This window comes from Acanthopagrus latus, chromosome 13, assembly GCF_904848185.1.
Source record: "Acanthopagrus latus isolate v.2019 chromosome 13, fAcaLat1.1, whole genome shotgun sequence".
Lineage (NCBI taxonomy): Eukaryota > Metazoa > Chordata > Actinopteri > Spariformes > Sparidae > Acanthopagrus > Acanthopagrus latus.
Window position 1 is genome coordinate 1,166,333 of NC_051051.1, and position 15,151 is coordinate 1,181,483.

Consider the following 15,151-nt stretch of genomic DNA (forward strand, 5'->3'; position numbering starts at 1 on the left):
ATTACCACCAATCAGTAAAAATCACTACAGACGAAGGAACCAGTCGTGCTGATTTCCAGGTTCCAGGACTCAAACCGCAGTGTTCTGTTGTGGGTCGCCCCAGCCGGTTCCGGTCCAAAGCTCCTGTACTGGTGGTGTGAACACTAACACCTCCAGGGTCCCTGAGCTCAGGTAGTGGTCCCAGTGTCGGGCAAGTTACTTTCAAACACAATTTATTACATATTACTATCTACCATCGTTTAAAAGTGATATATTACATTACACTTCAACAGTCATGAGACACAACAGACCTAAAGCTGCTGTAATGAAGCTGATAATGACCTTTTCTGTTCCATGTAATTAAAGACCACAGAACTCGTGGACTCATGTGAGTCTGTCGGAGGATCCCAGAGACACAACTCATCAGCTCAGAGCCGGTTTTAATATGATCTCTGCACTGAATGTGTTATATTATTAACAGTAATATATTACTGTAAACCCAGACTCTGGCAGTTACTCTGGTGACTGGCTGCGTCCTGTCTGTGACTCTCTCAGGTGAGCAGTTCTTACATACTGCAGCTTTAATTCAGTTCTTTTAAAAAGAATAAAACACAGACTGATTTAAAGTCTTCATTAAACAGCCTGCTGCTGTTGGCTCAGGTGAGCCCGGCACGTGGCCTGTAGGGAAATATGTGCATATTTTATTCAAATCGCTCCACGTCTGCACTTTCCCCGGAAGCAGCCTCCTCCAGGTGAGGGCGGAGAGCGGCGCGCGGCCAGGTGAAGCCCACTGCGCTGCTGTCACCGGGCCGGAGGTCAGACGGCTCCGTCTCCTCGCGACAAACGGTTTCTGTTCACGATGGCGTTAACGCAGGAGTCCGTGTTATTCGCGCTGATAACGGAGGGCGGCAGGGTGAAGAAGTCCGAGCTGGTGCAGAAGTTCCGAGGTCTGATCGACAGCGACGATCCGCAGGACAAAGAGCGGAACAAGGAGCTCTTCAAGACCTTCGTCAACAACGTCGCCTTCGTGAAGGAGATCGACGGTGTCCGGTTCGTCGTGGTGAGGAAAATGTACCAGCACTTACTGGACAGTCACCACACTGCGGATAAGACCGAACCTGAAGAGAACCAGCCGACAGGTGAGCAGCAGCGCCCACCTGTGCGGAGAGAGGAGACTGAGGGCTGCAGCGGGCAGGAGGGTGGAGGAGGAGGAGGAGGAGGAGGAGGTGCTGCAGGAGGGCAGACATCAGCTGCGTCTGAGCCAGATGGAGAGAGTGCTGAGGATCCTTCAGAGCTGCTGTCTCCGGTCCAGCTGGCTCTGCAGAGGACCCGGTTCACAGACAGCTTCAGGGTGAAGCGGACCCTGAACTTTGAGATCCAGAAGGACCCACATGGAGGTCAGTTCTCCAGAGTGGACGCAGTGAAGAAGCCCCAGAACAAACCCTTCGCCCTGCCGCTGAGAGTGCAGCCCAGCACCACCTCCAGAGTCGAGATCCGTAAGCTGAAGGTGGACCCGGTAGAACCTCCTGAAAGCCCGACACTGGGCGCCTTCAGGGGCAAGAAGAGAACCCCGTCAGCGGAGTCCAGCATCAGCTCCCCCCAGCTGAGGAGGGCGGTGAAGAAGGCGGAGGAGCCCAAAGACACCAGGGTCCCCTCAGCGGTCCCCCTGGAGCAGGCGGAGCACGAGTGGCTGGTGAAGTGCGCCTCGGGCCACTGGAGCCAGGTGTACGGGCTGCTGCTGAGGGACGGCCAGCTGGCAGACAAGAGGGACTTCATGTCGGGCTTCAGCGCCCTACACTGGGCCGCCAAGTGTGGCAACAGCGAGATGCTGGTGAAGATCATCGACCTGTCCAGACAAGGAGGGGTCGACATCGACGTCAACGCAAAGACCCACGGCGGGTACACGCCGCTGCACATCGCCGCCCTGCACCACCAGGAGTACGTCATGGCCATGCTGGTGGGCGAGTTCGGGGCCGACCCCAGAATCAGGGACAACTGCGGGAAGAAGGCCTACCACTACCTGCACAAAGGTGTTTCTGCCACCATCAGAGAGATGCTGGGGGAACCCAAAGCCCAGCAGGTTCAGGACGGGGCCCGGGGCCAGGACCAGGGCCCGGGCCTGGAGAAGGAAGAGCCGGACCTCCTCACGGATCTCTCCAAGGGCCTGCACTCGATCAGTCGTCTCTTCCAGCCGCACACGAGCAGCCACAAGAAGAAGCACAAGCAGCGGCCCGGGTTCTTCTCCCTGAGCGACGACCCGGCCGAGGACCGAGAGGACGGCAGCAGCTTCAGGCAGAGGATCATATCGGACGCCTTCATGTGAACCCAGAACTCCTCAGAACTGTTCTGCAGGGAGCTCATACCTGACAGATGATGATAATAATCATAAGCTGGAAATTAAGAGATAAAAGTCAGAACATTATAAAATACAAAGTTGTATTTATAAGATAGTTATAAGACAATAACAGCTAATTAAGACTGAACACTTGGATTTCTTTTCTTCAGCTGGCAGAAACTTCATTAATCTTTAACAAGAACAAAAATCAAAGATTTCTTTATGTTTTTGTGTTTTATTTATATTTTGATATTTGACAACACAAAAGATGAAATTCATTCTGTTTGTTCAAAGAGAAAATCAGAGACTGAAGCTGACATGAGACGAGCTGCTGGATCTTTAGTCTGACACATTATGTGGTGTGTGTGTGTGTGTGTGTGTGTGTGTGTGTGTGTGTGTGTGTTTACAGGTGAGACATGATTCAGAAGACTTTCCAGAAGGTGTGTGTGTGTGTGTGTGTTGAGTTACTCACCGTCTGTTCTGCCTGTTGAGACGCAGAAATGAAAACTGAACTGAACAAAATCACAGAATCAATGAACATGATTGACTGTTATGAAACAACCTCTGCTGACCCGATCGGACTGAACAGAACTTTATTCTCCTGCTGATGTGTGAACACGTTCAGAACTTGTGTGTTCTGTTCTGCTTTTGATCAAAATAAATCAACAGGCTATGAGCAGAGATCAGGACCGGACTTGTTCCCTCTGCAGTTCTCTGAGTCAGAACTGAAGTCATGGTCTGAGTCCAGAGGCCCGGTCTGAGTCCAGAGGCCCGGTCTGAGCCTGGAGGCCGTCACGCAGATGACATTGTGTGAATCAGCTGATGAGATGAATGAATGAGAAGTGTTTGTCCCTCTGAGGAGGATGTCGAGGACTCGTCTCTTCATCATCGCTCCACTTTGTAACACATGAATTATTAAACACGGTGAAGTTCTGATGAGAAGAGAACCAAGACGGGCTTCACCTGGAGACCAGAGGAGATGAAGGGCGTGTTGGTGGTGGAGGTGTGTTCAGGTGTGTTCAGGTGTGTTCAGGTGTGTGCAGTGTTCCATAAATCATTACTGTTGCTGTGCGTGCCAGCTCGTCCCCGGCCTGTCGAGACAGCTGTGATTCAGCTGACTGGCGTGTTGATGACGTCATGTGTTCGCTCTACAGATGTTACTGTGTTTAACAATCAGGTGTTAACGAGAGGAGAATAAAGGTTTGGAGGAGAAAAGGATCATGGGTAAAGTCGACTGTCTCGTGTCCCTGCGTCTGTCTGGTTTCGCATGACATCACTTCTTCCTCTGTCGTCGTTATGTCAGGTCGATGTTTCATCTCCTCTGGGTTTCATTAAGCCAACGTTCTCTCTGCTGCTGCCTCTGTCAGGTCAGAACCAGACCCACAGAGTTCTGTTAGATTCTGTTAGGACAGCATCTGTGCAATTGTTAAAAAGAAATCTGTGGAGTTGTGAACGGTGCTGAAGGCTCACTTGTTGAGGAATTGGACCGTATGTTTTGTGTTGATGCAGTAACAGCGAGCCAGGCTTACAGAATCTGCTCACCAGAACCTCCAGAACCATGAAGTTTCCAGGCAGGCTTCCTGTTGTTTTACAGGCCTTATGCGAAGCTAAGCTAACCGGCTGTAGCTCCATATTCATCCTGCAGACGTGAGAGTGACATCTGTAGTTTTTATCTAAATAAAAAGACTTTTCTCCTCTCACTCGTGTGTTGGACACGATCCAGTTTCAGTTAAATCTGCCAGTCAGCCGGTGCAGACGGGTTCAGATAATCATCCAGTCATAACTCTGACTGATGCTTTCTAGAGAAGTATAACGAGGAATGTGAGCAATGCACCTTTAGTTTGACAGTGAGCTGTTACCCTGTGAGTCTGTCAGGTACTGGGCTCATGTTGGCCTCGTTACAGCGGAGCCTCAACAGAACCATCCTCAGTGACAAAGAGAACATAAATGGAGGTAAAAGCTTCTGTAACTGTTCTGGCTGCAGGACGAATCTTTGTTCGCCTTCACAGCTGAGCTGTGTAAAGACTGCCAGAGGAAACAGGAGGAGAACGAAGGTGCGCCGACACTCCTGCAGGTGGAGAGTTCAGAGTTCAGGTTGAAAAGTGACTAATGTGAGCACCTGGTGCAGTAATCACTGAGTCACACAGGTGTTCCTGCACACTGTAACCTCCTGATGTAACGCTTGTCTGGTGGCATGAAGCAAAATAAAGCTCACTCCAGTCCAAACCAGAGCTGGTGTGTGTTCCGACAGAGGGCCGGCCTCATCAGAATCAGCAGGTTGTCATCAGAACCAGCAGCTTCTCATTAGAACCAGCAGCTCGTCATTAGAACCAGCAGCTTCTCATTAGAACCAGCAGCTTCTCATTAGAACCAGCAGCTTCTCATTAGAACCAGCAGGTTGTCATCAGAACCAGCAGCTTCTCATTAGAACCAGCAGCTCGTCATCAGAACCAGCAGCTTCTCAGATCAGGCCGTCCTGTTCCCGCCTGCTTGTTGTCTGCAGCACACACACACACACGCACACACACACACACACACACACACACACACACACACACACACACAGCGCTCCATCACTCACACTGTCTTTGTAACGAAGCTCAACCTAATTACGATTCAATTAGCGTCCAACAAAGCTCTCACTTGTTTAACGCTCCCTGAGTTGTGTTTTATGTCCCTGGGAATCTGATTGTTTGTTACTCTGCAGAAGTAGGTTACATGAGGAGCTCTGTGGTGTCCTTCGCCTCATGCCAACATGAAATCTTTCTGTTTCTCTCAGTCCGTTTACGCCGTTTAACTAAAGCGTTTGTTATCACTGAGAAACAAACTGGACGACATTCCACTGTGAGACGGGACGAATGAGGACGAGAGAAGTGGAAGGACGTCATGTGTCTGTAACAGTCAGTATGAAGCTGCAGCCAGCAGAAGCTAACAAAATCTAGCACCCCTACTGCACACTAATTAATTAGCACATTAATTAACCCTGACTCTAAACCCCAAGATAGAAATAGAGGGTTTTTATTTTTAAAGAAAAGAATTATAACATCACTGAACTTTTAAGTTCTTGCTGGCTGATTTTGTGGACAGAACTGTGTTAGCCGTCCTGCAGCTCGTCTTCATACTAAGCTAAACTAAGCTAAGCTAAGCTAAGCTAAGCTAAGCTAAGCTAACTACCTGCTGACTCCAGCTTCATATTAAGGCCATCGCTAATCCACATGACAATCGATATAAATCTTGCAAAAAAAGCATGTAAAATTATTCCAGTTAATATAATTTACATGATGGCTGCAGACGTGTAGCTTAGCATAAGGACCTCGCCTGGCTGTTGATGTAAAGGTAACACATTTTCCTTCCAGCACTTACAAAGGTCACATATTAAAGCATTACATGTAGTTTTTATACAGATTCAAGGATTTAAAAACTAAATTGAGCATCAGTGCAGATGCTTTAATTGGAATTCAAAGTATGTAAACTAACAAACACGATTTAAATGATCAAAATATATTTTTTAATTTAATAAATGAGCTGTAGAAGGAGCAGCAGTGGTCTAAGTTAGCTAACTGTGTCCTTATTCCATCTTCATATTACTGTGATGACCCTGGACAGTTAGCTTAGCATGGGCTCTGGAAACTAGCCTGGCTCTGTCCAAAACAACATGTTCCCACCAGAACCTGGAAAAGCTTTTTTTTTTTTTTTTTTTTAAACATTTCACCTTCGTCTGTTGCTTCACATTTTCCAAACATGTCCAAAAAAGAACAAAACAAAACAACAAAACAAAATGTCCCACATTTCATAAAACACTGTTGCGATCCCTGTAGAGACACAATCTCAGACACGAGATCTTCTGTGTGCAGACAGATGACACATTTTTATCATCATCCTCTCTATCAGCCTCTCTCTGTCTGACTCTCCTCCCCCAGCAGTGAGACACAGATGTAATGTTACTGTGTGATATTGAGGCTCAGTGAGTGTGAATGGCTGAGCTGTCAGCAGCAGCAGTGTGTGGATGAGCCTGCAGAGGGCAGAGACGATCTCTGAGAGGAACAACTGGTCCAGCAGAGCTCCACTGCTGAGGACGCTTCAGTTTTACAAGTGGAAGACAAAACATGACAGTAAACAACATTATATGTTGAGTTTAAGAGAAATAATGTGACTAAATATCCAATGTTGGCTGTTCTCACATCTTAAATATTTCAGAACATAAATCTCTCTTTCTATAAATATTTCACGCAGCCTATATTTGTATTCTATGTATAGAATCCTGCACGTGATGTGACATGACGTGATGTGATGTGATGTGACGTGACGTGAGTCCACTGTTCTCCACTGTTTACTGGTGTTCACTCAGGAAAAACAAAAAAGAAGAAATGTGGGACACCTGACGGAGAGGGAGAGCTTAATTTATTCACAATATTAAACAAACATCGTGGAATTTACAACTCCAGACAGGCACAAAGAAACAACTCAAACTCTCAATGGAGAACAGGTGTGACACATGCAGAGAGGTGGACCACCAGCTGGGAGTCCATCAAATACGTCTTTCCTTCTTGGATTTAAAACAGATTCTGTTGTGTATCAATGTCACACAGCTCCAGTGTGTGAAACCAAATCCCAAACTAAATAAATGTAATCCTGCTTCAAAAAACAGCCGGCAACCTCGACAGAATGCAGCTCGAAACAAGAAATGACTCGGGAGTTTGTTAGTATGCAAACAGAGCGAGAACTAGAATGAGTATTTATCCATGTGCTCCTGTTTCACACCTCCTCCTCCCCTCCAGGCTTCTCTTTCTCCAAGATGTTGGTCTTTTGCATACTTTAGGAATTCCAGCAGGCTGCAGGGAACAACATGAGAGTATTTCTAACCCCTCAGCTCTGCGTCAGCACAAAGGCCAAGACAAACATAGGCTTGTTTAGCAAAGTGAAGCCGGGCGGAGTCGGAAACCTCCGGAGGAATATCTGAGGACTGTTCACCGAGAAACAGGTTTTTATTAACATTGTGAGTTAGTGAATGATGTTTGTAGTGAGCGTGGAGGTTGTCAATGACGATCTGCCTCTTTGTGGTCATTATTACATAAATATCATTTACACAAAAGTCAACCCAGACTCTGGATTATTTGTTTCAGAACAGCCGACAGGTAGAATTTCCTGAGCGACGACAACGTTTTGATCACTTCATGACTTCACAGGAGTTTTGTTGAAAACACACACAGCAAACACCGAGAGGAGTTGTGTCTCTCTGTTCAACAACTAATCTCTACACACACATCATTAAGACATTCATGATTTTGAGTGCATGCACACACACACACACACACACACACATAATCTGATGTGGAGCTCACATCTCTTTAAACAACTCTGATGGGTCGGTTTAAGATTCTGTAAAAAACAAGTTAATATAACTATGAAACTACGGACAAATGCAGGTTATAAACTGTGAGATTCTTTAAAGATGAGCAGGGAAAGTTATTTGATTCAACAGCGTGTTTTCATTCAGGACGACCTTCAACTAAAAGCTGAGTCAATTTAAATAAACTTGAAGGCTACGCGTGTCGAGAAGTGACGACTCTGTGGAGGTAGAGAAGAGAAAATGAGTTTAAGACACCTGAAGTGAAAATGTGTGGACTTTCCTCCTGACAAAACAAAAAGTATTTCAAGTATCACGTGTCACTTCTGCAACAAAGGGACATTGGGAGAAAATACTCAGTGATATAATTGCTTACTTATAATCTGCTTTAAAGAGGTTTAGCACTCCTGTATGAGGAACCGTTCCAGCATGAAATCATTGAGACTTAATGACATTAAGTATGAAATTAGCTGGAAAAGTATTAGTACACAATCCTTCATGTTCCTGGGTGTGCTCATGTACCTTCAAAACATCATTTTTAAATATTCATGACAGAGCAGAAGACAGACGGATGGAGTAAGGCTTATTTTGAATCTGATCAGAGGAAATGTGCATTTATGTTTCATTACAAAGTGCTTTTTTTTTTCCATTCACCCTTTTTGGTTTTTAGTGCCTTAATTTGAAACATTTAAAAATAAGAACATATTTTAAAAAAAAGATTAAATCTACTACATCTATAGTACATTTCAGCTGACATGGTACAGTACAGCGCCCCCTCTCAGGCTGCTCTCCTCCACTGACGCCCTCTCACTGCTCACAAATACAATCTTAAAGCTTATAACAGGTTCACACAGGTGCAGAAACAGGGCTGGAGCACTACAAGTGCAGGAAATTCTAACAGGGGACGCGACGCTTCCACCCAGCAGCTCCTCACGGAAAACGTTCCACAGCAACACCAACATGAAGGCACGCAGAAAAACAGTCCCGCAGTCACATGTGCAACAGTCTACACATGCAGACGGACGACGGGCGGAGATCGGGTGGAGGAGCGTTCTGAGCTCCCTCGGTGGACAACAGGAAGGCGAGGAGTCGTTACAGCTCGTCTCATGTGCAGTCTGTAGTGATGAGACCAGAGCAGATCCTCACAAGCCGTCCTCAGAGGACAAAGTCATGACAGGGTGCGCAGGGTTGGAGGTACCAGCTGGACCACTTGTGTCCAAGAGCCAGAACAGTACAACCAGAACTTCCTTCAAGGTAGGAACGGATGAGTGCTCTCGTGGCCTCACAGGTGGAGGCTGTTGTTGAGCGCCTCCAGCTGCTCCTCTCCCAGCCTCTGCTTCTCCTCCAGGTCCTTCTGCCGGATGAGCAGCGAGGCCTTCGTCTGCACGAAGCGCCGGTAGTCCTGCAGCTGCTCGGCGGACAGCTGGCGCGACAGGAAGGTGGAGACGAGGTTCTCTCTCCGGTCCAGGTTATCCTTCAGATCTTTGGCGTCCTCCCTCTGTTTGCACAGCAGACGATGGCGACTGTCCAGAGATTGCTGAGTGCAGAGAAACAAACAACGCGTTGTATCGTTAGAAAGTTCAATTTACTCTCCATCATACAAGTTTCTGCTGAGGACAAAGACATATGTTCAGTTTGTTACTGAAACTCTTTTTTTTCTTGAACTGGCAGAAATGATCTTCCACACCTCGTGTCTTGATATGAATATTAGATACCTGCAGTAAAAACAGAAGACGGCTGATCTGAACTTTAATACATCAAAATCCTTTTTCTTTTTTAACCAATGTGTCATATTTTTGGCTCTGCAGACTCTGTAAGGTAACACACAGGTTTTATGATCACGTCTCTAACAGCCACATGAGCTGCAGTGTGCTCTTGTGTCAACAGAGGGCAGGTTTTACAAATGTCATCGAAACCAGGCCGGAGTTTCGGTGAGTCAGTGTAAATACCAGCTTGCTGATAACAGCAGGAAAACAAATGAGCCTCTAACGAGCGCTCAGCATGCTGCACGTTCATCCAGCTTTCTGCAGACGGACAAACCAACAAGGAGCTCTTTCAGGGGCAGATCTAGAAATCTAATGCATCCGTGCAAACAACCCGATGCAGAAAGCACAATGAAACGGGATATTCAGAGGGAACACAAAGCAAAGCACAGAGCTCAGGTCAGATCCTGTGACTCATGTTTGTCATGTTCATATCTGAGACTGAAGCAAATAACTTTATATTTTATTGAAGACCTAAATGACTGACAGTCAACACATTTTAGAGGCAGCAGGTCATTATTTCTCAGTATATCAGCCAGAGTGCAGAAACTGCAGCATATCCACAGTAATCTTCATCTGTCTGATAAACTATTTGGGTTCAAACACAGATAAGACATTATATTGGCAATTACACAGAGATAAACGACATGTTTTGAATTCCACACAGTGAGAAACCTCGACTCCATTAACGCCGTCCTTCAACTTTCGGCTTCGAGTGGCATGTTTGCTGATCCAGAGTCAACAGAGCAGGAGTGCAGCTGAAGGCTCGGAGCAGCTCCTCTCTTCACCAGAGGCTGAGTTATGAGATATGTAAAGTTACATGACACAAAGTTCCCTCAGGACGCTCACAGTGTGCTTTGACTCACATGTGTTAGTGTGCATGTGTAAACAACATCGTGGGAAAAGGCAGCGGCGTAATGAGATGGTAAAACATGGAGCACACCATGGTGCATTATAGTATTTCATCAGTTTGTATTTAACCGATTCAGCTGACCTTTAACCCTAGAAGTTCAATATGTATTCAGAATATTAGTTTCTACTGAGAAGAAAACAGATGATACACAGTTTGATGTTTTTAGCTTGTAATTATTGTGTGACATGAAATGTGAATAATCACAGAACTCTGACAGAAGATACAAAGACAAAGAAGAAGAAGGTTTAAAACATCCTTTCTTTGTCATTATTATGTTAACTGGGTTCAAAATGTTTCTCCCTTTAGTTTTATTGTGGCTGTCGAACGGTCATTGAACGCACCACCAAGAGTGTTTTCATAACAGTCCCCAGTCTGTGTTAATATGAGACAATTATGTAACTCTGACTAAAACAAAAAACAATAAAGTCCAGAGATTCACTGATCCTGAAATTCTGGTCCAATCCCAGTGTTTGTTATTGTTGTTTATTTCTCTTCCTTCGTGCCAGAAACAAAGAAATCTTATGATCTTATGACATGTGATGAGACACATGAAGGTGAAATCTAACATCAGTCACGGCCATCAGTGAATCTCATGGTATCAGTCGGTCGGTCGGCCGCAGCCAACAAGGAAAATATCTGCCAGTAACGATGTTGTGGCAATTTGGGTAAATCAACGATAAAGTGGAAACTGCAATGAATTTCTTAACAGACAGACCGGCAGAAAAAAACAGAAAGAAAGAAAAAAGAAAAGACAAGACTTCCATTCCTCACCTTCTCCTCAGCATCTGTGTGCTGGTCCACGGTGCTCAGGGCGTTCTGAACCCTCGCCAGCCGAGCAGACAGGCACAGCAGCAGGCTCACCACCCTCTCCAGGTCTCCGATGAACAGGTTGTACCTCTCCAGCTCTACGGGCTGACAGCGCTCACGGACCAGCATCTCCAGCGCCTCCCCGTGAGCCACGTTCTCCTGAATCTCTGTCTGGAGCGGACTGCGCATTTCTTCCAGCGAGTGCAGACGCGCCTCGATATAAGACACCAGCAGACGCTGTTGATTCAGGCAGAGAAGGTGAAGTGTGAGATGACGCTTCAGAACAGAGACACGAGGTGAAACAGGGTCAAATGGAAACAATCTGGATAAGGAACACCTGTCTGCAGGTGAACCAGTAAAAAGATTTATTTAATATTTGCTGACGTGCAGTCAGGAAGAAGGAGAGTCTATGTGTAAGCCAAACATTAGGCAAGTGGGAGAAAGTGATAAGAGGCTGACAGTACATCATGTGATAACACACTATCTCAGGCTGAAAGACTCCACTTAAGGCCAAATAGCATCAAGATGGTATCAATGTGAAATCACCACAGAGTTCAGTACAAAGTGTGTCGTCCTGTGTCGGGTTTAAAGTCATTCTAAGCGTACAGGCAATAAAGCCGACTCAAACACATACAGTTCAGCATATTTGGTTTTGTTCAGCCATTTTCTTAATGGCATCAGTGAATAATTACCTTCTTCTCAGTGACATCAGCTTGGCTCTGCAGGTCTGTGCTCTGAGGTTTGAGGCTTTCAGCAGCAGAGGGACGAGGAGACGGTTCAGCACTAAAAACACAAACACATGTTTAGGTCAAGCCGGCCACGTGACGCAGCCAGTTTCATTCACATTTCAGCTGTGCCACGTACGTATTTTACTAGCATATAACCACTGTTAATTACATATTACACAGTGATGAAATGCATCTGCACATTCTCTAAGAATCTGAAGTGTGCTTACAGCAGCAGAAATGTGACTGCATGCACAGCAGTCAGCAGATAACCAGGTGCGTCTGTGCATGTGATGCAACAAAAGGTAACGCAGCACTGGTGGAGCTCAGTTCACTGGTCATCATGAACCAGTATCAAGTTCCATAGGGAAACAGTAAACTAGGAATCCTAATTAACTCGACCTTTTCTGTGAGATGGATTAATCTTTCCACCTACACAGCTGCGTGCACACAAGATGAAGGGTTATGTAGACGCCTGAGGGAGGTCAAGGATTTGGGACATGTATGAAGCAAGTCCAGTAAACTTCCATTTAAATGCTATTATTTCACAGTCATCTAAATATATAAAATATAAATATAGATTTTTACAACATAGTCAAATTAAAGCATATTCCAAACTTTCAGAACTTCAAAGGAGTGTGCCGTCTTTTCTCAGACGAGCAGTTAAATCTCCTCAGTAGGAAAGAAAATATTAGTGTGAACTAGTAGGAGTTTATTTCTGACAGACAAAGCTGAGTTTAACCTCCAACACTCACGTTTCTGCTGCTCCTTTCTGCTCCTGCTTCTTCTTGTAGTGCTCCTCCATCAGCAGCGTGTCTTCTGACAGCAGCTGCTCCATCAACATTAGCGCCGTCTTGCGATTGGCCAGTGGGTAGAGCACTCGAGCCAGTGACTGGTCGGCCGTGACCACTGCTTCTACGAGCTCCTCCCACTGAGGTCTCTCCGCGGGCTTCTCCAGGCTCTCCATCTCTCCCTCTGGTGTCCCCCTCTCTTCCATCTCCTGGTTGTCTCCCAACTTCTCATCTTCCGTTTCTGGAGTGATCTCCTCCTCCAGCTGCAGACTGATGTCTGCGTCCGACACCGAGGTGCAGGGAGACACAGAGGTTTCACTTGTCGGCGCCGGAGGGGCCGGGCTGCTGGACTCATCATCAAAAACACTGTCTGTCAGCAGCGAGGTCTGGAGCTCCTCTCTGATCTCTTCTTCTGGAGGGAGGATCCACAGTGACGGATCTGTGGTGACGCCGCAGCTCAGAGACACTTCCTGATTTGAATCAGGCGGAGAGGCGTCACCGCTGGGTTCATCCACAGACTGCTCCGTCTCCGGTCCAGACACAGAAGTCCGAGCTCTACTGGAAGTTAAACACATTCTGGTTAAATTTACAGAATCACAAACAGCGGTTTAGAACTTGTTCTTGTTAATTCAAATGCCTGCTGGGTGATAAATTCAAATGATGATGATAGAATGAGAGTCAGGAAGTTCAATTAGTCAGATCAGTTGAGGAAACAAAGGAGTCTAATCTCACCTGGAGCTGGGCCTGTTCTCACATGGAAGCTTTGTCTGGGTGGGGGTGGATGAGGTGAAACTGATCTCCCTCTCGCTGGGCTCTAGACTTCTGGGGGAAGGTGGGTGAGATGTGGTCTCACTGGGCGGTCTGCTGGATCTGAACTCAACTGTGGCAGACCCAGGAGGTCCAGAGTGAACCCTGACCCGGGAAGAGGAGGAGGAGGCTGGGGAGGTGGATCTACTTGAGTTCCTCGTTCCCACTGAGGCATCTTGCCCTGGTTCTGAGTTCTGCTTCAACAACTTCTTCTGGGTTTGGTTTTGTGTCTGTCCCTGAGTGTTCTTCTGACCAACAACCCCTGGTTCTGGTCCCACTTGCTCTGTTACAGGTTGTTTGTTCCGCCCTCTCTCCTGCCCCTGGGCTGACCGGACTTCGGCAAAGAATGAAACACTCCTCTTGTCTCTCCCTTGTCCTCCTGGTCCAGTGGAAAACCTGCCCAGTTGATCCAGCTGCTCAGAACTTTTACTGAGGGCCGACGGTCTTGTTAACTTTGATGCCCCGAGCTCTTCCATGGACTTCCCCCTCTGTGCGACCACACGGACCCGCTGCTGGCCCTCAGGCGCCGGCTTTATCAAGGCCTCGTCAGGTTGATTCTTCTGGGGTCTGACAATAACATGCAGTGTTGAAACGTCTAACATAAGTCACTGATTCTACAAATTCATCACACTCTAGCTCTGGAAACTTTCACAGCAAGACAGGCTTGATATTCCTACAAATCACAATGTAGTTTTAAGAAAGAGGCCAGCTCCTCATTTTACAGTCCATGTATAAATCTTTTAAAAGGAATGTGGGTTTGCTGGAGCAGGTGGGTGTTGACTTCCCACTGACACAATGAATCTAGGGGAGATTTACAGTCTGTGCACACATCACTGACCTAATACTCTTCTGACCTGAAAACCAACAAAAATGTCCCAATCGGTCTGCAGTGCTGTTACATACCTCGAGGTTTCCATAGAATGAACTGGTACAGGATCCTTTTCACTGTCGTGTGCCTCCAGATCCTGGAGGGGAAAATCAAAACACAACACTATGAAAATAACTAAAACATTGTGAAATACTACAGGAACAGCCAACTGGGGCTGATTCATATTTTTAAGATTTTTTCTGACTCTAGAAACTTTACTTCATATTCTTGTGACTGAAAGCTGATCAGGCACTTTATCTGGTAAAACTTCCCCACTGAACTTTGATACTCTGGGTATTTTAGGTGACAAGGTTAATTCTACATTTATCTACCAGAGTCCAACACTTGGGATGAAAGGATGAAAGTTTCAGACTCATGTTTCCATCACAGCTAATCAGAGAGGGAGCTGATGAATACCTGTGATGTTTGATTGTAAACTGTCCTACGAAACACAAAAGCTTGATATTAATGGGTGTTACTGTTTTGCTTGTTGAGTGTGAACGAGGTTCTACTGACTCAGACATATTCTGAATATCTCAGTTGAGGCCAACTTACTTCAAGTGCATGTGGTGTGGATGTGGATCTGTTCCTGAAGAAAGTGGGTGGTTCTGGCTGGTCCAGGAGACTCTCGACTGAGGCGGACTTCCCCTGAGATGGACCTCTGCTCTCCCTCCACTTGAGCTGATCGGACTGGCCAGCATATTGTCCTGAACAAGACTGAGCTGAGAAGAACTGGGCATACCTGTTTTGTGAACAGTTAAATATAATGTTTGATTTGATCCTCACAAAACAAAGCATCAAATGAATGTTTTTCTC

The 15,151-nt window shown here is 46.2% G+C and overlaps 2 protein-coding genes across 8 annotated transcripts in view; one reads left to right on the forward strand and one right to left on the reverse strand.

The window, feature by feature from the left end:
• Positions 1-62: 62 nt before the first annotated feature.
• Positions 63-3,532, forward strand: LOC119030688 (ankyrin repeat domain-containing protein SOWAHA-like). 3 transcript variants are annotated; one of them, XM_037118458.1, is made up of 2 exons: positions 63-2,715; positions 2,755-3,532. In XM_037118458.1, exon 1 carries the CDS (start codon positions 839-841, stop codon positions 2,300-2,302), a length of 1,464 nt encoding a protein of 487 aa, XP_036974353.1. In that variant the 5' UTR covers positions 63-838; the 3' UTR covers positions 2,303-2,715; positions 2,755-3,532. The 3 variants fall into 3 exon arrangements, with proteins under 3 accessions (XP_036974353.1, XP_036974354.1, XP_036974355.1); XM_037118459.1 differs by having other exon boundaries at positions 63-2,711; XM_037118460.1 differs by having other exon boundaries at positions 63-2,685.
• A 3,165-nt stretch (positions 3,533-6,697) lies between these two features.
• Positions 6,698-15,151, reverse strand: part of shroom1 (shroom family member 1) — a 31,613-nt gene continuing 23,159 nt past the window's right edge. For 4 of the 5 annotated variants that reach the window (XM_037118734.1, XM_037118732.1, XM_037118735.1 and 1 more), the window contains 7 exons: positions 14,891-15,077; positions 14,371-14,432; positions 13,393-14,034; positions 12,625-13,218; positions 11,837-11,927; positions 11,109-11,381; positions 6,698-9,198 (listed from right to left, as the gene is read on the reverse strand). In XM_037118734.1, the coding sequence (XP_036974629.1) occupies positions 8,944-9,198; positions 11,109-11,381; positions 11,837-11,927; positions 12,625-13,218; positions 13,393-14,034; positions 14,371-14,432; positions 14,891-15,077 (2,104 nt within the window). In that variant the 3' untranslated portion in view covers positions 6,698-8,943. The remainder of the gene's footprint in view (positions 9,199-11,108; positions 11,382-11,836; positions 11,928-12,624; positions 13,219-13,392; positions 14,035-14,370; positions 14,433-14,890; positions 15,078-15,151) is intronic. The other variant, XM_037118736.1, reaches the window with a different exon arrangement.

What these genes read in the sequence shown, in the direction of transcription:
- LOC119030688 (XM_037118458.1), top strand. Translation starts at nt 839, where the DNA reads ATGGCGTTAACGCAGGAGTCCGTGTTATTCGCGCTGATAACGGAGGGC.